Genomic DNA, 20,982 nt, shown 5'->3' on the forward strand with positions numbered 1-20,982 from the left:
AAGACTGCAAATAGAGTTTCAGAGTTGAAAATCTACCATGAAAATGAAAAGGTAGATTCACAACATAATCATTGAATGCACGTCTGCTGAAAATGTCTAGCAGGTTATAGCCTGTGTGACATGTCACCACTCCTGCAGCCAGAGTAGTACCAGAAGCTGGTAATTTACTAAGGAAAAAAATACTTAGATATTAAAGCATCTGTGCCATTTTCCATCTGTAACGCCATTTTCTGTGCTTCACAAGTAATAATAATCACAATAAAAATATATTTCAGGAAATTTCATAAAGCATACACAGACAGGATGTGCCCTTCCTGTGCACAGAGTCAACAACTGTTCTGTGACATGTAAAATTTCAAAACAGAACTCAAGTGGGGCCTGAGTGATGTACAGGCTTTGCACTGTCATTTGCCCATGAATGAGTACCACAAACAGCATGGAGGTATGTGAGTAAATGAAGAGTTTGCACTTACTGAAGCTATTGATGCTGCTTCTGTTTGTATTTAATATGATTCAGAAGTACCATCAAATCTAGAAACACCAATTTGTTTACCACATTTGGATGTGATCTGACTCTAAGAAATTGAGGAGAGATGAAGAATAGCATCTGCTTTTATTAAATTCTAAAAACCTTCACAGTATGTGGCACCGGTAGTGACAGAAAAGAGAGACAAGATTGCACTGGCATCTTTTCTACCCAAAATGTTAATGTCAATCATGAGTAATCAAATGGCTACAGTAATTATCTAATCTGTTCCCTTTATTTGTATTGCTTGAAATGCATTTATAATGCTTCTGTTGCCACAGGATTTGTGACCACATGCTTTAGGAACTGCTCCTACACATTCTGTACATGCAAGTAGGCCTCAGTGGTGTGCGTCATTCCACTGACCTCATCACAACTGGGCAGAGAGGAGCAGCCTCGTGGAGAGTAGTTTGGATTTCTGTGAGAAGCCTGAACTGCTGCAGGCACCGAGCTGATGTGTATTTTGCCCTTTTGCTGTTGCTAACACGCCTTGCAGCTTCACCCATGTGCAATGTGATAGATTGTACCGTTTCTAGTATCCACCTTCCACTTGGGGCTAGCTTATGGCTTTGCCTGAGGCACTGCATTCTGCCACAGAGCCACAGTCACAGATTATGAGTCTGATGCGGGTGGGAGAAAAGAAAGAGGCTGGAATCAACAAGCCCAAGTCAATGCCAGGCTCTCATTAGTCCCTTGGCATGGGCTCAAGCCTGCAAGTACTGCTGAATGATCAAGGAAAATAGGTATTTGATTTCAAGAGCATGGGACTTTCTATTCGGAGATGTATGTCTGCATGCTTAGCATGCACCACATTTACTGATAAGAAAATGAAGATTAAAAAAAAAAAAAATCCCAGTCCCTTGGTGATGCTGGTGACTTAAAATTTCCCTGGTAAGAGCCCTAAGATCTTTTAGGAAGCCTACCATGCCAAACATCGTGTCATGTTTAATCCTGTACTTGTCCTTTATATGGTACTCCTGTTGACGTCAGTGGAAACTTGACTTGTGAGGGTACAGAAGAATCAGGCTGAATGGATTTTTTCAACAGTAAAATTGAATGGAAGGAAACCCTCTGAAATGTACTAAAATCTTATTCCTTCTTACAACATAAAGAGATGGTTTTTGGTGTGTACTTTAAGGGTTTTTACCTATATGGGTTTATGTATTTCCGCATTTACTGTCTTGATATACTGGATAGCATGACTGGCAGAATTGAAAGTGACTGATGCAAAGTATCTATAATAATAGAACAAGGAATGACTAATAAATGTGTAACATGCATTTCCATTTGTTGTTCTACATCACACACCACAGCCATTTCTAAATAAGTTCTGTGTATACAGTTTTGCCATCAAATTTCCATTTTGTGGTTGCTAAACCATATTGAAGCATGCAAATGTGAGAACACACACACTGTTAATCACTAATAAGCTTTAAATATTTTCTGCTTATACTTGAAAGGATCTGAGAAATGTCCGTAATTTTTTAAGTGACTTCCAGTTGGTTACATTTCCTGTTACCAATAGTACCCATTACACAAATAGACTTTTCTCCCTCCTCTTACAAATACAAACAAAAGATGCAGATTTTACAATGCAGAATGTAAATGATGAAGTCATTCTGGTGTTGTTATTCTAGATTTACAATGACCTCACTGAAAAGAGAACCTAGTCCCCCGCGGTTAAATCACAACAGAACGATATTAAAACCAGATTTGAATAAACCATCTTAATAAGAAAATGGATTAAGTTACAATGTCATTTCCATACCGAAAACTGCTCAGAGCAAGACACAGAAAAGCCTTCGAACAAGACCGTCTGCAAGCGCACTCGGCTAGGAGCTGCCCCTCGGGGCCAGGAACGGAGCGGAACGGAGCCGCCGCTGGAAGGGCTGCCAAGGTCCGATCCCTCCTGTCCTGCCACAGAGCACCGGAGCGTTGCGCAATAGGAAAACATCTAAAATATGTATTGCACAGTTTTGTTCTCGCTAATCCAGCCTCGAGAGCGGTAGCTGAGCCGCACTCACAGTTAAGCGTGTAATGCCTCAATGATAAGAATTACACGTAAGCGCAGCTCGACCTGCAGCTTCTCCGGAGGCGATCAGGAGAAACGCACTACGGAGCAATAAGCGGTGACGTGCCCGTTTTTCTGAAGCCCCACCGCAGCTCCTCTCCGCAACTCCGCCGATCTCCGCCTCCAAAACCTGACACCTGCGACAAACCCCGGCTGCAGGACCCCCGGCACTGCTGAACTGCCCTCTTCCCTCTTTTCCCTCCGCTCCCGGCAGGGAGCAGCACCCGACCGCCCTGCCGCGCCGCGCACCCGCACGTACACACAGACGCAGCCACCGCGGGACACACGGGCGCGCCCGCGCTCCCTCTCTCACTCCGCACCCTCGCACCGCCGCCCGCCCCGCTCCGGCTCCCTGCGCGCTGCTCGGCCCAGCCACCGGCACCTCCCAAGGTCACGGCGCCTCACGGCGTCCCGCAGCGCCCGCAGGTGCGCGGTGCGCGATGCGCGGAAGGATGGAAGGAGGGAGCCAGGAGGGAGCCAGGAGGGAGCCGGGAGGGAGCCGGGAGGGAGCCGGGCACCCCCGCCCTGCCTGCGGCCGCTGCGAACCGCCTGGCACCGCCCGCCTGCCTGCTGGGGGCGCTCTTCACCGGGCCCGCTACAGCTCCGCGGCCGATGGCGGATTATAAGCGACCGCTCTCCCCGCCCCCAGCGGAGTCTCCCTCCGCCCTCGCCCGCACTCCCCACCCCTCCTCTGGCCGAAGAGAAGGGCATGGAGTTGGCGGGAGCCTATAAAAGCCCCTGAGAGCGTGCTGGGGCCACGGTGCTGTGACAGCCTCCGCGGGCAGAGCCGGGCCGCACCATGTCCCACCACTGGGGATACGGCAGCCACGACGGTGAGTGCCCGGCGTGCGGGACACCTGCCGGCAGGTCCCCGGGAGCCGCGCCCGCTGCTGCTCCGCGGAGCCTTTGCTTGGAGCGGCAGTGAGCTCGGTGGCGCTTTTTTCTCGTAACCTTGAAATGCACCTGCGTCCGGGCAGCCTGTCCGGCGCTCCGCACGCCGTGCCGGAGCATCTCCTGCTTCCTTGCTGACATTCCTTTACTTCGGGAAGGGAGCGATGGGCGCTGCTCCACAGAACGGGGTGTCCCCGGGGACTCCCCGGTACAACCCCCGCCTCAGCCGCCGAGGCTGTGCGGCTGCCGGGTGTCTCGGTGCCCAGGTGGGATCTCTGCTCGCCTGTGCTGCTGCTACCGCCAGCCCACACAAGTGGCACGCAGCTAAAGGCTGATGCTGCTGTTCGAACATCCCGATTTCCAGAGAGAAGGTTATCTCTTATATCCCCCGAACTTTGTGTCTTTTCCCACTGAGTTGCTTTCCGTTGTCTTACAGGACCCGCTCACTGGCATGAGCACTTTCCCATCGCCAATGGAGAGCGCCAGTCCCCCATTGACATCTGCCGCAAGTCCGCCAAGTACGACTCCTCTCTGAAGCCTCTTAGCTTCAGTTATGATGCCAGCACGGCCAGAAACATCGTCAACAACGGGCACTCTTTCAACGTGGAGTTTGACGATTCTTCCGACAAGTCAGGTGAGACCTCACCTCCGTGTGCAGGAGGGGAATGACAGAAATTGCTATTAACACTCCTACTAAAATGTATTCTAAATCCATAAGGGTATTTTAAGGATGAAAACATACTAAAATATTCTGGCTCCTGTAAGGTGAGGATTCAGCAAACAGGAAACTGAGATCCCATTAGAAGAAAACTAAGGCTGTTTAGGCAGCTAAAGTCCAGTGAAGTGAATTGGTTTATTTTTGTATAAATCAGAAGGATCTGGATAAGGGCTTGGCAGTGGAAAGAAAAAAAATTAAGCGTATTTGACAGGATAATTTTAGGCATAGATTATCATAAGCTACTGCTTAAATGGTTAAAAGAAGAGGCGAAATACATTGTAGCAAAAATTTGCCTTAGAATAGCAAAGGATTACAGTTAACAACTTGAAGTGGAAATAGTTTCTTTGGTTATCAAAATATTATTTCATATTTCTGAAGCCAGTATGCTCCCAGGTTAGTACAGAAACAGAGAAATTATTAGAAAATACCTCTTTGTTCCTTTATAAGTCAAAAAAGCATTATCCCTGGCGTTTCTTGATGCTGGGCTTTCTAGATAAAGTGTCTGATGGATTCTTAAAAAGTTTGCTAGCAGACAGTTGGTCCACAGTATCTTGCTGTTCATTGTGCTCTGTGGTGAAATTAAGCACAGAATCCTGCAAAACCTTAGTAATTCTTACTGAAAAGAACAGCCTTTCTGATGGGCAGACTGAATCCAAGCTGTCCTTGCAACGAGGGCTCTGTATGTTGTCTTTGATTGTAGTTTTTCATACGGCTCCATTTGCAGAAGTCATCACCCTGCCACAATGAATGTGCTTTTAATTTGGATGACAAAAACAATCCTGTTGTAAGTCACTGCCTTCTCTATACACTGCCTGATTTAACTTGCTTGAGCAAGTGTCCTATTTTTCCTAAGTGTTTTGTTGGGCATGTCATTTAGGGAATGGTGCTGAAACCAAATGATCTGTGCCTACTAAAAATATGAGGTTTTTGTAACTAATGTAATACAGCAGAACAGACATCCAGCAGTGCTCTAAGAATTTGACTTTGTATTTTAACTATATTTTTTATGTTGGACAATATTAAGTAGTCAGATATAAGTGTTAACGGTTGTATAAATACACATAGGTCCACATACAATTTACAAAAAGCATCAATGTTGATATTTGTACACTTTTAAAAAGTAGAGGAAAAAGGTATTCTGACCCCTGTTTATTTTTTGAAACACTGGGAAGCTAAAGGAGCTGTATCGTGTTCAGTTTAAGTGTCATGGAGAATAAGGTAAATGATCCAGAGTACAAAAAAAAAAAATTCTTACCAGATATGCGCAAGTCTACTCTTGCTGCCATCCTGCTCTCACTGAGCCCAAAAGAATGAGGTTTGGGTCTCCACAGTGTAAGAAGCTATTGTGTTCACTTGGTGTGTACCTAAGTCAGTGAAAACAACTGTGAAAATCAGGTTGTGAGGAAAAAATGGCAGGAACATAAAATGATTTAAAGAAATGTCTGCAGGAAGAATGCTCTTTATGAGAAGTCAGTGCAGAGCCAGAACATCTGTGACAGGGATTCTTTGACAAGTACGCAGTGACACAGCTTTCAGAGTGGAAGGATAGGAGATGTGAGTAGAAATATTCTCAGAGTCTCTATTAGTGAAGCAAAAAATTATTATTCTTTAGAAACAAAAACGACTAAACAGATACCTCTGAAGCTGGGTAAGGGTGGATCATTCACTACTCGACTTCCTATTGAAACTTACAGTGCATATAATCTACCTGGCAGCATACTTAATGGCTTCATTTGTATGCGGTTAACTAGGTAACCTACTTTCCTTACACAAAATAGAGCTGTCTTTGACTTGTATCTGCTTGATTCTGAATTTGAGACTCAAATATGTGTACCCTGTTCTTGCTTAGACATCACACAACAGTCACAGGGAGAAGCTATGTGAGGTTATGTGATGTGCTGGTATGTTTTACAAAAGACAATGGAATAATATCCTGTAAATACTTCCCACAGGCTATATTGCTTGCTTCTATGAGCTGTCCCATATGTGGTAATGAATTATCTGTAGGCGCAAAATGAAGTAATAAGATCATTGTTTGTGAATAATCTTCAAGATGAGTAACTGCACGAAAAGTAGATTCATTTCATTAAGAACTGTCAGTGTCATAACTAACAACACTGAAGCAAACTGAACAGAAGTTCTAGGTCTTAGTGTCTGACTGATCACTTCTGCTCTTCAGAATATACAAAATTCAATTTAAAATATAATAAATCATATATAATAATAATATAATAAATGATATAATAAAAAATATACAATTGCCACTAAAAAACTCCACGCAGGTAGTAATAGCATAATGAAAATAGGTATTTTCTATTTTGTATGCTGGGAGCCTTTTGGAATGCTTTCTTGGGGTTGTATGTACCAACTGAACTCTGAACTTCCCCATTCAGTTGTTACTTAGTCAGCCTTCGCCTTCAGTTCTTCCAGCTGCTTTATTAATTTTCATGTCCTCTGTCTTTTAATAGTAGTGGAACATAAAGTATTTGTAGGCATTAATCTTTAAAAGTCTTTAATTTCAAAAATTTCTTCTTCATTTTGACAGCAAAAACTCATTATCATAAAAGTGTCACTAGGAATAAAACTTTGAATTCAGGTTCATCCACTCTCGTAATGGAACCAGACCCTACTTGTATGAGTGAAGCAAGTGATGATGATAATTCTTAAAATTAGATTTGTAACTATTATACAGGAACTTTACAGCAAAGGAGTCTCATTAAGGGGATGTCTTTTAACATAATAAACGTTATGTATTCCAGTCTTCTGTAAGGACTTGTGTATCACTTCCCTCACTTTAAAAGACAGACATAAACAGTGACCTCTCAGAGGCATAAAACCACAGGACATGACTGTGCCCAAAAAACCCTCAAGAGCTTGCAAGATTTTGTAACATGCATAAAGTGTGTTCCCTGTGTGAATTTTTCCAGAGAGTCTTTGAGAATTTATCTAAGTTCAGAAATTCAAGTGAGGCATGTTCACAACAGTAGACTCTCTATTCTGTATTTTATGATCAAGTTTTTGATGAGCTTATAAAAGAAAGAAGTCAATCAGCCATTAATTTATTCCATAACAAGAATGCTAAAATATCATATTTTAGCTGTAGAACCTGACAGAAGTGAATTGCAACTATGGTGTCAAACTCTAGAGACTTGACAAAATGTGCTGGTAATTTATGCTTGTGGCTAAGTCTCTCAATTGTTTCCTTCTCCTTGCTGCTGAGCTAGAGTATTCAAATTCAAGTCAGTGTCCCAAGAAAATGTGACATTTTTGCAAATACTAAGTCATAGTAGAACGTAAAAGTTATGAGAAGACCTTGAACATTAAAATCCTGTATTTGCCTAAATGCTAGCTCCCCTTGAGAGTCTTTCAGTCGTTGTAATCCAATATTTTACCTGATTCTTTCTATAATTGTAAATATTAATGCATACACTTCAGCTGTCTTGAATTATGACTCACTGTAAATAAACTAATCTATTTTGTCGCAGTGGTTATGGAAGAGCCAGTGCGTTAGCACTGCTCAGTTGGCAGTGAGTTTCTTTGAAAATAATGTCATTTTTGCTCTTCTACACTTCCACCTCAGCTGGTAAGTGGAAGAAGAAACATGTAGGTCTGCTGTCTTTAAGGCACTACTCTTAATCAAAGTCACTGCTACTGGTATATTTTTAGGCTTCCCAGATCTAAAGATATAATATTAACCATGCCAGAATAATATTGCATGTCATCAGTATAGGGTCATGCATTGTAGGTCTACATTGCTTAAGCAATGAATGTGTTGATCCTTTGGAATCAGAGATCAGAGAGCTGATTGATTATAGATTTAGGGGACTGTATTCAGACACCTGTTTATGTCACATGTAATGTTGTGTATGGCTTAGCTAAAATGTCAGAGGTTTCAAGGGCATGATTTAAGTCATTTTTCTTGTGAATTGGGATCACCAGAAGTTGCAAAGTCTGTATAAACAAGTGACTTGAATTTCCAGGACAAGTGACAGTATTTCCAGGAACTGGAAAGCAAGATGAGAGGGCATGAGTTTAGTCTTGCAGGTTTCAGGTCTTCATTTCTTTACAGAGAAATGACCTTCTTCATTTGCACTGTGGTGGGGTTGGTTTGTGGGTGTTTTTTTTTTTTTTTTTTTAATGTTAATATTTCTGAGCAGAAATTTGACCTGAATTGCGCATTTAACAATCATGGAATCTTGCTTCCTTCCCTTTTGCTAATCGCTCCTCTAGAGGTGCTTTTAATGCAAAACCAGGAGAAACTAGTCAGCTGTTATCAGCTGGGGCCACTTGGCAAAGTTTATTTTTAAGTTGTAATGAAGCTCTGTGCCAGATGTCACGATTACCACTCTTCTCAGCTGATAATTTGTTTATTTACTTACAGCCATGAGGGACTGCTGCATACTCAGAGTCTCACACCTTGAGTTTGTTAGTCCTTCATTAGAAGATCTGAGTGTAGTATGAACACTGCAGTGCACAATTTTCAGTATAGTGAGCAGCCACAGCATAGTATTTAAGTATTGCTATTAGAAATTAAATCAGTTGATACTTTCAAGAGATGCTTTCCAGCTTGGTTCTTAAGAGTTGGTGTAAGCCTATATAGTGTGAAATGTGAGGGCTGAAGGCTGGTCAGAGACTCAGTACAGCATCTTATGATTCTCAGAGAATTTCTGTTTAAGAGATTGCATGAGAAATAAGCTCTGCTGGTCCCAGGGAGTTGGAGGAATGTTAAGAACCTGAATGACTTTGTATCCTGAAGCAGGTCAGAGTCTTCCTGGCTGCTGCCCAGTCTGGATGAAATAGTTCAACTGAGGTGAATTGGAACCACTGACCTGCTGCAGATACACACGTCTTCAGACATGCTGTGTTTTGGCAGCTGTTTCATTCTGGTCTATCTCTGTGGAACATCCTTGTAGCCTTATCAGGCTCAATTTCTGGCAAGGTCAGAAGTATGTTTGGTTTGGTTTTTTTCCCTTATGATACACCATTTTTTTTTTATCATAGTGAAACCCATTACGGACATTTTCTGCAAATATGAGTCCTACAGTCAGATGCTTCAATGCTGTCTTGCTCTTGTTGCTTGTCATGATACAGTGTCCTAGGAGGAATGTCTGAAAGAGATAACATAAAGAAGGAAACATCTCACAAAATGTGACTCTCTGTACTCCATGTTTCACAGAAGTGACAGCTCACCCTAACTGAACTCTAGCATGTCAGATGGGAAGCCCATCCTTGCATAAGAACACAAGGCTAATTCCTGAGCATCCTCATAAGAGCCTTTTTCATGTCATTAATAGTACATGGTGCTCAAGTAGTTTTTTTTTTCCTTGCCTCAAGTAGTGCTTCATCTGCTTTGTCTCTTCAGGTCCTGTTTTCCATTGTGCAGATGTCTGTGTACACACAAAAGCTTAACAAATATTAGTACTGTGCATATGTTTACATAAACATATGCCTAGAATATTATTTACACTTCACATCTACCATAGGCTGATACAAAAGCGTGATTTTCTTTGTGCTAAAGCAGTGTGTGTGTGAGAGGGCTCTTCTCAAAGGTAGGTGCTTTAAATATCCTGCTGCTAGGTTTTTGTTTGGTGGAATCTCAATTAGAGATTGAGATTTGGAGTTTTGAACATCTATTGTACTCTAGTGGACTCATTATTTCAGCTACTGGAAGGAGCTTTGTAGTCAGTGATTGTCATTTGTAGAACATTTTCTCGTTCCGTATTTTCTAACAAACGTAACAGTAGTATTTCTTCTTGTCACACTGATTTGTAAGACAGGAAGGAATTCAGTCTAACTCATTAAACAGTCTTGTAGTTCCTCCATTTTGATGAATCCTTTGACATGTTTATTGGCTTTATGAATGTATTAGTCTTCTGCTCGGTATAAAGAGAACATTCCATAGGATTTAACTAAATAACAGTAATTCCCACAGTATTGCAAAAATTTCGATGTGGATACTGCCACTTCCTGAGAAAAGGTATGAAGTGGTCCACAGTATTTTTTACAAGGCTTCTCTGCTTCACATTAGAAGGATATTTGTTCACCAACCTGCCTTTAAAAAGAAGAGTGAAGGTGTGTAGCCTCACTAAACAGCTGTACTAGATGCAGCAAAACACCCTTTGATTTCTGTGTGTTTTCAAATACCCCAAGAAATTATAATGGAGTCAAATCAACTTCATCTTCTGTATCCAAGAAATCCTACAGTTGGCATAAATCACATAAGTGGAAGAGTTTGTGTAGTTATTTGACTTCCTGAATTAGTGGTGCTAATACTTGTATTCACCTAATTTAGACCACATTATGAGATCATTTAACAGTGAAATATCATTACTGGATGTTGCTAGTATAGCCTTTCCAGTAAAGGATAGAAGATAGAATGGTAATTGAAAAAATTTACCATTTCTTAATCAAAGGAAAGTAGCTCCAAATTTGTCTAATAAGTGTCTAATAGGGAAAAGAAGAAAGTGCACTGTCAAACTGTCTCCTCTTGGGCTGTAACACAAGACCAGTTTATGATGTAAACTGTCTTGAGTAAATGGAATCTGTAAGAAAAGAATGTTTTTTCAGCTCATCTTATGTTGTATTCAGACAGCATGCATCTGAAACTGTGCCATAAAACAGAAAGGATCACAGCTACATATGTATTTCCAGGATGGTTTTAACTAATACCGATTTCAAAAGTAAGGGAGATAATGATGAAATGCTCAAATATGGATCAGAACTTCTCCATCCTTTTTTAAAAAGGGATGGAAAGATTGGAATTTTTTTCAACGTGGTTTCGAGTTGATATTCCTGTCACATGGAACTTGGACAGGGAAATTGCTGGTATGAATGTTGTTCTGATTCTCTGTGAACTTTTATAGTGCAAAAGCTGGTAGCATTCATTTATGGTTTAAAAAGCTTGTTCTGAAGAAAATAGCAGTTCGATCATTCCTACTTTGCCTTTTAAGTTTAGTTTTAAGTTTTACTTTCTTGGAAAGACTGAGAAAAATTAAAAATAAAATAACTGCTTCATGTAGGCTAAAACAAGAGGGCCATTCTGTAATTAAGCCTGCTGGATTGTATTCATTCTCGCTAATCTAATTATTACTTTCTTTGAATGCTCTGCTGTGAGTCAAAATAAGCTAGTGCTGGATTTGAGAACCACAGAATGAGAAAAGTAAGCAAAAACTGCAAAGAGATTTTTCTGTATCTTTCGGGGTTTTGAGACTTTAGCAAACTTTGTGTGGAGAAATAACACTGCAAATGAACTCAAGAACGTTGCATGGTTCTGCTTTTCAGCATGCTTTCCATTGATTAATAATGGCAAATTAACCTGTGCTGTGCTAGTGCTTTCTGAGGTGAAAGAGTGGTGGAACCTCAGTCCATTTGTACCTGCAACAACCAGCAAGACTGTGAGCTAAAGGAACTGAAACATTGCAACTCCATGGCATAATTTTAGAATGAGACATGCAATTGTATGCATTAAATTCTTTTGAATCTATAAAGACACAGCAACCAGGTGCTTCATTTCCAAAAGTTACTAATGCCCTTCTACAGCTGCTGTTCTGAAAAAAGTTCTCATATTTGTAGTCCTGTGCTTGAAACAGTTATGCTTCTTGGCAACTAGCACATGCAGAAATGTGAAAGTAGAATAAGAGATATTCTTATTTGATTACTTTAAGTAGACATTCTTCTTTGGATCACATAGCTTGGAAGTAGGTAGGGCAAGTCCTGGTCTGTTGACTACAGTATTGGAAATTACATAGGTTGCAGTGGAACATCTATTCATGTTTTTCAAATAAAAATACATGTAGGGAGACTTTTAAATATATTTATCAAAGGAGCCCTAGATTTGCTAGATTTGTCCACTGAGCCCAAATTTTGCATGCATAGGGAACACTGGTGGAAACTAATGTATTTTTAAGAAATTTTACTCCATTTCATGTATTGCAGATTTTTAATGAAATCTTTGTCACCTTAGTGTTTATATCCGTGGCTGGTGTTGTCCATGCTTGTATATAATGGGACTTTTTCAAATGTGCAGCTACCTTTTCCAATCAGCATTTGATACATATTTTCACACATGTACGTATTGTGTTAGTGCCTAGACGAATTGCAGACTGAGAGGAAAGCATCTTTACTCCACAGAATCATTTTGTGGCACATACATAGAGCACACTTACATGTAATATCTGATGTCAGCACTCTTCTGTCACTTTATTGTATATATATTTATAGAGAGTGATTGGTCTCTTAAAATATCTGATACTTCAAATTATTATTTTTTTTAAATTTAAAAATATTAACAACTTAAAGATTTAATTTTGAATTTGGATTTGAGATGCTTAGGGGAAAAAAAGTAAAAAATCCCCAACCAACCCACAAACTGGTGTGAAACCTTTCTGATAACTTGGATAAATAGCTCTATTTAATAAAACCTTTTGTTAGTATTCTGTGCTTTATGCTGCACTGGAGGAGACATTGTCTGTGCCCTGAGCATTTTGCAATGGTCAGGCTTGATCCTGCATATCATAATGGTGATTGGTCACAGCTGGAGTAGAAGGGTAAGACTAACAAGCAGAATAAGGGAGCTTGCTCTTGTATAATTCAAAGTGTGGCTGGGAACTTCACTCAGAGCAGTCCCATAGCACAAGTAATGCCAGATAATAGAAAGCATAAGTAAACAAATAGTTTCCAAAAAGTCTGTCTGTATAGGCAGTGACATTTTTACCACAATGGGAAGGACAAAAGATTTGAATTCACATCTCTGCACTGTCTTGTCGTAGCACTTTACCTTGCTGCAAGAAGGCTAACACATGGCTAACAGGTGTTCAGGTTTAAATTGGAACCAAAAACATTTTACTCAATCCAATCTGCCACAGGATTTGCAGGATTAAGACCTAAATGGATGAAGTGTCTAAAATGAAAGGACAGACTACATTAGTACGTGGAAGAAGATTCAGTCTTCAAATGTACGTACTTAGAATGATTCTATGTGGGCTCTTACAAAGGGCTTTTTTAATCTATTTGGTGACAGAAAAGTTACATCTTCCTCATCACTTGTAATACTAGCATGCCTGTTAAATTGCTGATGAGCTGCTCACTGTAAAGTCACTTATGTTTTTATGCATTTATTATCAATTCTGGTGTATTGCAGTAATGTACCATTGAGGATGATCTGGAGTAGCATGGCAGCATGCATTGAACTGTCAATGACACAAAATACTTGAGACTGCTGTTTCAGTTTGAAGGGAGACTTGATAATAAAAATTATGTGAGTTGCTAATAAAAGTTCTTTTCTTTGCAGTGGTGCAAGGAGGAGCGCTGGATGGAGTCTACAGGCTGGTGCAGTTTCACATTCACTGGGGTTCCTGTGATGGCCAGGGATCTGAGCACACTGTGGATGGTGTGAAGTATGATGCAGAGGTAGGACTGCTTTACCTTCTCCAGTCTTCTTTGTATAATGAGGGGCTTTTTAAGTATTCCACCACAGTAGTATTTTGACTACAGATCTTCATAGGAGAAGGTTACCATAGACCATTTTGGTATGATGCCTTAGTCTTTGCAAGAGCAGGACATTTGAGTTGTAATTTTTCTCAGCTACCTCATGTCAAAGAGAAACAAAAAACCCCACATTAATAATACCAGTTTTTTTCCCTGCTTTCTCAGTGGTGCTTTGAAATTATGAAAAAAGAATTGCAGCTCATCTGAACACACATATCCCCTTTTCCTAGCTTCAGTTTTTAACATCAGAGGTATTTATAAAAACAGCAGAATAATTTTGGGGCAGATATTTCATATTTTGGTAGCAAAGAATCAAGGGGAGATATGAAGAGAGTAGACAGTGCAATCTTACTGTCTGGCACTCTTTGTGATACCCTTGAGACTCTGGATTCTATGTGGAATCGGACCACTTAAGACTCCATATTACAGTCTGAAACAGAAACTCAGTGACTTTAATGCCTTACATTCCACCTTTCTTCATCCTCTGTTTGGAAATCCATCTCTGGTTTCTGTGACTGACTTCTAAAATATATTCATAAATATACACTTGTGGAACATACCTGTGATTTGCACTGACAGGTAGAAGAAATTGCCCCAAAAATTTTTTGGCTCTTTTCATGAGAGAAGTAGCTTTTGTCTTATCTGAGAAATTTTAGGTTGCCTTCTGTCTTTCACAGTACCATAGTTACTTGTTAAACTTAACTTGCAGATGTGGGGAAACAGCCTGATGAACTTTAATTCCCAAGTTATTTCTAATTTAAAAGAAAGTAACATCCTGGCTAACATGACCTGGAGGTTAATTTCATATTCTTTTCCAAGTCTTTCCAGTAAATGGCAGGAATGTTTTTTAAAAAAAAAAACAACTTCCAAATTGTGAGTCAAATCTGTAGTTAATGTCTTCTCTGCTTCTTCTGACACTGGCAATATATATCAGTGTAGTAAGAACTCCAAAATCTTGTGGGCTGTATGTGGGAAAAACTTACGCTGAAGATAACAGGAGATTCACCAGATGAAAAGCAGAATGATACAGCCACAGCTTGCCTTTAAAACTCACCAGGGAATAAGAGTGAGGAGCAAAATAAAACACATTACAGAAATCTCTTTGAATAAATGAAACTTTAAACTAGATAAATAATTCAACATCTTCTTAACTGTACACAGAAGCTTTCAAACCTCAGCAGTAAAACACCATCTTACTCTTAATAAATTACTTCCCTGCATGTTCATTTGTGAAGTATTCTGGATGGAGTATCATCTTTACCATGCTTCTTTGTTTTCTTACTCATAGCTCCATATTGTTCACTGGAATGTAAAATATGGTAAATTTGCTGAAGCTGTGAAACATCCTGATGGTTTAGCTGTGGTGGGCATCTTCATGAAGGTTTGTCAAATTTTTTGTATTATTTGTCCAGCACATTCATTGTGTTGAAGAGGGGAACCTAAGAGCAGAAAATAGAGAATAAGGCAGCATTTGCTATACTAACCAAATCCATAGTAAGCTAGTTCGTGCTCCAAATTCTTACCTTCCTTTATCTGTAAAAAATGTACATTGGCCATGGAGTGTGACTGCCATCCATCACTGTGGCAGCCCTGTAACAGCATTCTTGCCTTCATCAAGACAGTGATGCTACCTTAAGTGTTACCAGTGAAAGGTGATGTACATAACTGACCAAGTTGTGTGTGCGAATATGCAGTGTGACCAGCCTAAATAAAACCCATTTTCCTTCTCTTGTCATTGTTAAATGCCAGAGTATTTTGTGTTTTGTGCTAGTTGAATTGTCTTGACAGCTAGCTGGAGGAGTGTCTGCTCCAGCAGTATGTAGTATTCCGTCCTGGCCTCACTGCGGGTGACTATTTTATTAGGAGGGTGACTTCCATAAAAGAAGAACAGCTTAGGTCCAAAAATAAATCCATACACTGTAAATGAAAATAGCTTCATTGTGTCCCATGTCCTTGGCTGACCCGTTTGTGCTCGCTGTCAACTGGCATGATTTTACAGAGCCTGTTTAAGTCACTTATGCTGTAATATTCCTATTATGTAATGAAATGTAGCTGGAAAAAAAGTTTCCTTGAGAATTGTAACAGAAAACTAAAGGTGTCATGAGAATGCATGGTGATTTTTATTTTCATATGGTTTGTGTTACAGGTGGGAAATGCCAAGCCTGAGATGCAGAAGGTTGTGGATGCCCTGAGCTCCATTCAAACCAAGGTAATACATGCTGTCTGTGTTGATGGACACCCATCACAACTGTGCTATGTTACCTTCTTTGGAAAGTAGATTTTTTTTACTTCTTCCCAGCCTGCTGCATATATGAAAGTAAAACAAACCTTCCTGCCATCAGCACAGGTGCTCCTATAATTCTAAAAACAAAACAGATTGGAATGAAGTTGAGGTAGAGAGCATGGAGTGTTAGAAACACCTATCTTTGTGACTGCATTTCTCTGTTTAACTGTATTTAAACATATAGGATAGGATTAATCTTCCTAATCTAAACCACATTCCTACATGCCCTTTCTAGTCAGTGGTATCAGATGGAAAAGGCATTTCTCCTCATCTGTGCATCTGTGGGTTAAATTTCCTTTTTCCAAGAGGATTCTTACCTATTTCTAGAGAGAGTTCAGATAAACAGTTTGATCAGGATATATAATTTGGTAAAAGGGGAAAAAAAGTCTTCCTGTATTTTAAATATTGTGTGCAGTGTATGTGTGATTTTAGTGTGCTGAGTAATGAGAAACTAAAAGTACTTAGTGAATGATTAGGTACCTTCATAATGGGTAAAGGCCAATGAGAAATGTGGACAGGAAAGGTTAAAAATGAGACTATGCTGTCATCTTTCTCATCAGGCTCCCTTTGTGGTAAATGGAAAATGCTGCTTACTGCAATGGACTGTTCAACAGGTCTCACAGGTTCTGTGTTTCTAGTGCAATCAGCATACGTGGTATCTGAAATCTCATTGCTTTTCAGGCAAGGTCAAATCTTAGCTTTAAGACCAAGGAACATAAATACAGCATTGGATATGAGAAGCAGTAGCTTGAAAATCTTGTAAGAAATATATTGCTGAGAGTATTTAATCCCAAAGGTACTATAGCTGGCATGCAACACTTGATGCCAAATTCCATTTCTGCCTTTCTACAAACATGGAGCTTTCCTAGGAAACTTCACTACTGCAGTGCTAGTGTGTGTGTGTTCTGTTCTGACATCAGCCCATCTGCTTACTTTATTGTAGGGAAAGCAAGCTTCCTTTACAAATTTTGACCCCACTGGACTCCTTCCTGCATGCAGAGACTACTGGACGTACCCTGGCTCACTGACCACTCCACCACTGCTTGAATGTGTGATCTGGCATGTTCTGAAGGAGCCCATCACTGTGAGCCCTGAACAGGTACATTTCCAATGGATGGTGTCAGTAGATGTGTACTGGAGTTGCACAGATGGCTTCAGTTCAGCCCACCAGGTGATCTATGAAGTGACAGTGTTAGTGCAGAGCTGTGCAGGGTATAGCTAGCATACATGTCTGAAGTGGTAATCCTCTTCTCACAGGACTCTGCTTCTGCCTGTGGATGTAGTTTGCTGTAGAATGTAAGACTGTCTTCTATTTGGGCACACCAGGAGAGGTGTGGGGGGGAAGCTGAAAAAATTATCAGATATTTTCCAGCTACATGGTTAGAGCTGATGTGGTAAAAATCTGGAAAATTGAGGCATGCATGAAAGGACCATTTGCACATGCAGAATTAGTCCAGCATGTATTGTGAGCATGACCAGGTTTGCTGTACGTGCAATAACCTCTCTGGGTGTGCTTGCTGAAGAGCCCAGGTTTACAAAGCACCTGAGGAGCATGTGTGCTGTATCCACAGTCTCACACTGTAGAGCTGTAGTTGGTTTGTTGATTTTCCAGCATTTCCAGGACACTGAACTCTTTTTGCAAGTTCTGTTGGTCACAGAACAGACTGGGAAATCCTACGCAGCTTTGTGATAATTCTAACAAAGCTCCCATTGTTTGGAAGAGGCAAAATTTGCAGATTCCAGAAGTCTGCTGCCTAAGAAAATACTCTGTTGACCAGCCTGAGAAGGATTTTCTTCCTAATAGGAAGAAGCCTGTGCAGATTAAACCACTCTTGGCCCCAGCTTTCTGTACCATCCATTAATGAAATTACGTACAGGCAAGATTCCATTTTTGGGTTCAGAGCTGTATGCTTGAGAGATATAAATAGACTCTAGAGCCTATAAATACAAACCAGCCCTAAAGGGCTTTAGTTTAACCTTCAAATTCCTAAGTATCTTTTATTGAAGGTAGACATGCTAACAGCCTGCGCCTAATTCCAGGGGGTTTCTGATATAAAAGAAAATGCAACTGAGCTGATTTAGAACTTAATAAAAAATAGAATATGTGATGAGCAAGACCTGTTGGAAGTAGTAACTATGGCAGTGATCAATTGTCATTAGTAAACTGCAAGGGAACATTAAAGTTGACACTACTCCAAACTATTCCTATTACTGTTGATAATCCAAAGTCTGCAAATATGGTTTTATTATAAGGCAGGAGCACACCCACCAAAATAGCGGGGTTTTTCTACTATACCTACTCCAACCACCTACAAGTGGTAAAAGGTACCACTTACTTCTCCCTTACACATCTCTCCATGTTGCCATCAATATTTCCACACTGTGTGGCAGTTTGCTTTTTGATTCCCATACTGGTCAAAACAAGAAACCATATATAAGAGTATTGATTCAAGGTTTAAGGTGGATAGGTTTTCCAAAGCTGAATACAACAGCATGGTGTAGCAAGCCTGCTATCATGTGCTGTGACACAGCAGTTCCTGACAGAGGTTGAGCTCTCAACTTCATTCTGGTTGGTCCTGAAGCTGAAGTCCAGTGGAGACAGGTCACTGATAAGGCCATTTTTCCTTGAATGTGGAAAAACCTGGTCTTGAACCTGACTTGTAGGAAATCCTGTGTCCCACCTACATACATTCATCAGCAGTTCTACCTGTCTCTGTGAGATTATGTTTGGGTTCTTTGGCACAATCTGTTTGTGAGTTTTGGAGATCCCCATTTAGACATAAAGATGCTTTTGTTACATTAGATTGTGCAAACACCAGTTGTACTTTCGGAAAAAGTACCATAACTATACAGTATGCTCCTGTTGCGAAGCAGTTTTCCCCTCTCACAGCATTTGAAAATCAGGATAACTTGAATTCATTAAACAGCTTTATTTTGACCCAAGGATAAAGACATTTTTTGTTATTATTTCAAGTGGACTTAAAAAAAAGAAAACAGCCAAAACAGTGTAACTTGCAGAGGATTCTGAAAGGATTTTAATTCATATCTGGATCAAGGACAAATAGCTCTTTGCTCCCGGAGTTCAGAAAATGTGTGTCTATGTCCTTGTTTTTTGTGCTTTTACAGTTGTTCTTGCCAGGATGTTTTGTGGACAGGAGAGGTTATGTCAAGGCTGGAATTAGTGTGATTGAAATGCAGACACGTGGGTGCTGATGCCATCTCTACACTACTAATACTGGCAAAACTTTTTTGAGCTCTGGTTCAGGCTCGAGATGTGTAGTTTCAAAAAGTCCTGTTGAAATGAGAGAATGCATTTGAGGGTATTTGTGCCTTTTCCCACAGATGTGCAAACTCCGTGGCCTTTGCTTCAATGCTGAGAATGAGCCCGTGTGCCATATGGTGGACAACTGGCGCCCATGTCAGCCTTTGAAGAGCAGAGAAGTCAGAGCCTCCTTCCAGTAACCTCAGTGCTGAGAGTGTTAGGAATTGCTGTGTTTGTGAGGAGCCCCTTTTGCTAAGCCCAAATCAAACTTTGCCATGTGTGCCCAAGCAACATCATGTCTCCCAGATCCATTCTTTCTTGTGCTCTGCGTCTGAAATGCCAGCTATTGAAATGTGAAAGGCTCTTGGCTGAATGGGAAAGGGTTCTTGAGGTGTGGGGTTGGGGGAGGCAGGGGGTGGGTGGCTGTGTGCATTTTGGTGACTATTACTGTGACTGACACTTTGTTATAACAGTAAGTTGGCTATTTGGGAGAGGGTATGGTGGTAGCAAAATAAGCCATTTTAAGAAACCTCATCCACTGGTGTGATAGTACACGTAACTAACGATAACTTGAAGCTTTGTAAGAAGCACAGGAATACAGAATCTAGCTATAATTTAGAGAAAAAAGGTATTTTGAGAAAGTAAAGCAAAATGAATATTTAGAATTAGACTTCTTAGATTTTCAGAAACTGACATGTAAATATTTTTGAGACTATTTTGCATTTTTACCAGTGCTGTCAACAGCCTTAGTTACGTCTTAATGGTAGTGTTGAGTTTTTTAATTAAGAATGGTCTAAATTAAATGTTATCTTTAAAAGTTATTACCATAGAAATAATAAAAATATCTTTTCATTGAAATAATATATGTTCTAATTTAAAAAGGAAAATAATATTGTATTTTAGATAACTTCTCTAATAAATCTATACTTCTATTTTTGCTTCCCTGCTGTTATTTTAATTCTGGTAAAGAGTCACTAATCTGTTCACATGGTTTCATATTAAACATAATTATTAAAAAGATACATTGGACATTGGCTTGAGTGACACTGAACATGAATGCAGACTATATGGATATGTTAAGAAATTTTCTCTAAGTAGGTGTCTTCTCTCTGATCGCAGAAGGAAGTGTCAATTTTGAGCAATCACTACAAATTATCATCAAAATTGAATGTATAATGAAAGATACTCTCACAAAACTTTTGAACAAAATTCTACTGAAGAATGGGCTCATTTTATTTTGGTGTTAGTTTTAAAATTAATTTATTATGAGTTTGCTACCCTGTCAGGTATCATTTTGTAATTTATAAGGTATCAGTTGGGCAGGCTACATTCTGAAGCACCTGGATCTTGAAATGTGTGCAGTGGAAGTGAAGATACCTTGAAATGCAGATCAAGAGCTTCAGAAAAAACTGTCAAGTCTCAGCCTTTGAAGAGCTTCCACATTTAAAATGCCCACCATCCTACCTCCACAAAAAAAAAAAAAACAAACAAAAAAACAAACAAAAAAAAAAAAAAACCCACCAAAACCAAATTATGGATTTTAAAACTCTAAACTCATACCTTTACAACTACAATACTCTGAATACAAGGCACTAAGACTGCTTGAGGAGTGGTAATCTCATTGGTACATGAACAGCTGTAAAATTATCCAGGCTGGTACATGACACAGAATGTGAACTAACGGCTGAGGTAAACACCTGGAAAAGCCCTTGAGGTTCTAGCCACTCTTGCAATAAGGAGTTTC

General features: G+C 40.1%; 1 protein-coding gene and 1 long non-coding RNA gene across 3 annotated transcripts in view; one reads left to right on the forward strand and one right to left on the reverse strand.

The window, feature by feature from the left end:
- Positions 1 to 3,063, reverse strand: part of LOC140682444 (uncharacterized) — a 33,689-nt gene extending 30,626 nt beyond the window's left edge. Inside the window, exon 1 of the long non-coding RNA XR_012054213.1 lies at positions 2,295 to 3,063. This is a non-coding gene — a long non-coding RNA (uncharacterized lncRNA). The remainder of the gene's footprint in view (positions 1 to 2,294) is intronic.
- Positions 3,064 to 3,188: 125 nt separating this feature from the next.
- Positions 3,189 to 20,170, forward strand: LOC100224950 (carbonic anhydrase 2). Of its 2 annotated transcripts, XM_002199797.6 has the most exons (7): positions 3,189 to 3,430; positions 3,925 to 4,122; positions 13,496 to 13,614; positions 14,981 to 15,073; positions 15,839 to 15,901; positions 16,920 to 17,075; positions 19,319 to 20,170. In XM_002199797.6, the coding sequence occupies exons 1-7, from the start codon at positions 3,397 to 3,399 to the stop codon at positions 19,436 to 19,438; spliced, it is 783 nt and encodes a 260-aa protein (XP_002199833.1). In that variant the 5' UTR covers positions 3,189 to 3,396; the 3' UTR covers positions 19,439 to 20,170. The 2 variants fall into 2 exon arrangements, with proteins under 2 accessions (XP_002199833.1, XP_012427507.1); XM_012572053.5 differs by lacking the exons at positions 3,189 to 3,430; positions 3,925 to 4,122 and adding an exon at positions 11,339 to 11,365.
- Positions 20,171 to 20,982: the final 812 nt, after the last annotated feature.

The sequence above is a fragment of the Taeniopygia guttata genome, chromosome 2 (assembly GCF_048771995.1).
Source record: "Taeniopygia guttata chromosome 2, bTaeGut7.mat, whole genome shotgun sequence".
In the NCBI taxonomy this organism is placed as follows: Eukaryota; Metazoa; Chordata; class Aves; order Passeriformes; family Estrildidae; genus Taeniopygia; species Taeniopygia guttata.

Coding starts and splice junctions, on each gene's coding strand:
- LOC100224950 (XM_002199797.6), top strand. CDS start 3,397: ATGTCCCACCACTGGGGATACGGCAGCCACGACG. Junction 15,074..15,838: donor TGGTGGGCATCTTCATGAAG/GTTTGTCAAATT, acceptor TTTGTGTTACAG/GTGGGAAATGCCAAGCCTGA. Junction 15,902..16,919: donor TGAGCTCCATTCAAACCAAG/GTAATACATGCT, acceptor ACTTTATTGTAG/GGAAAGCAAGCTTCCTTTAC.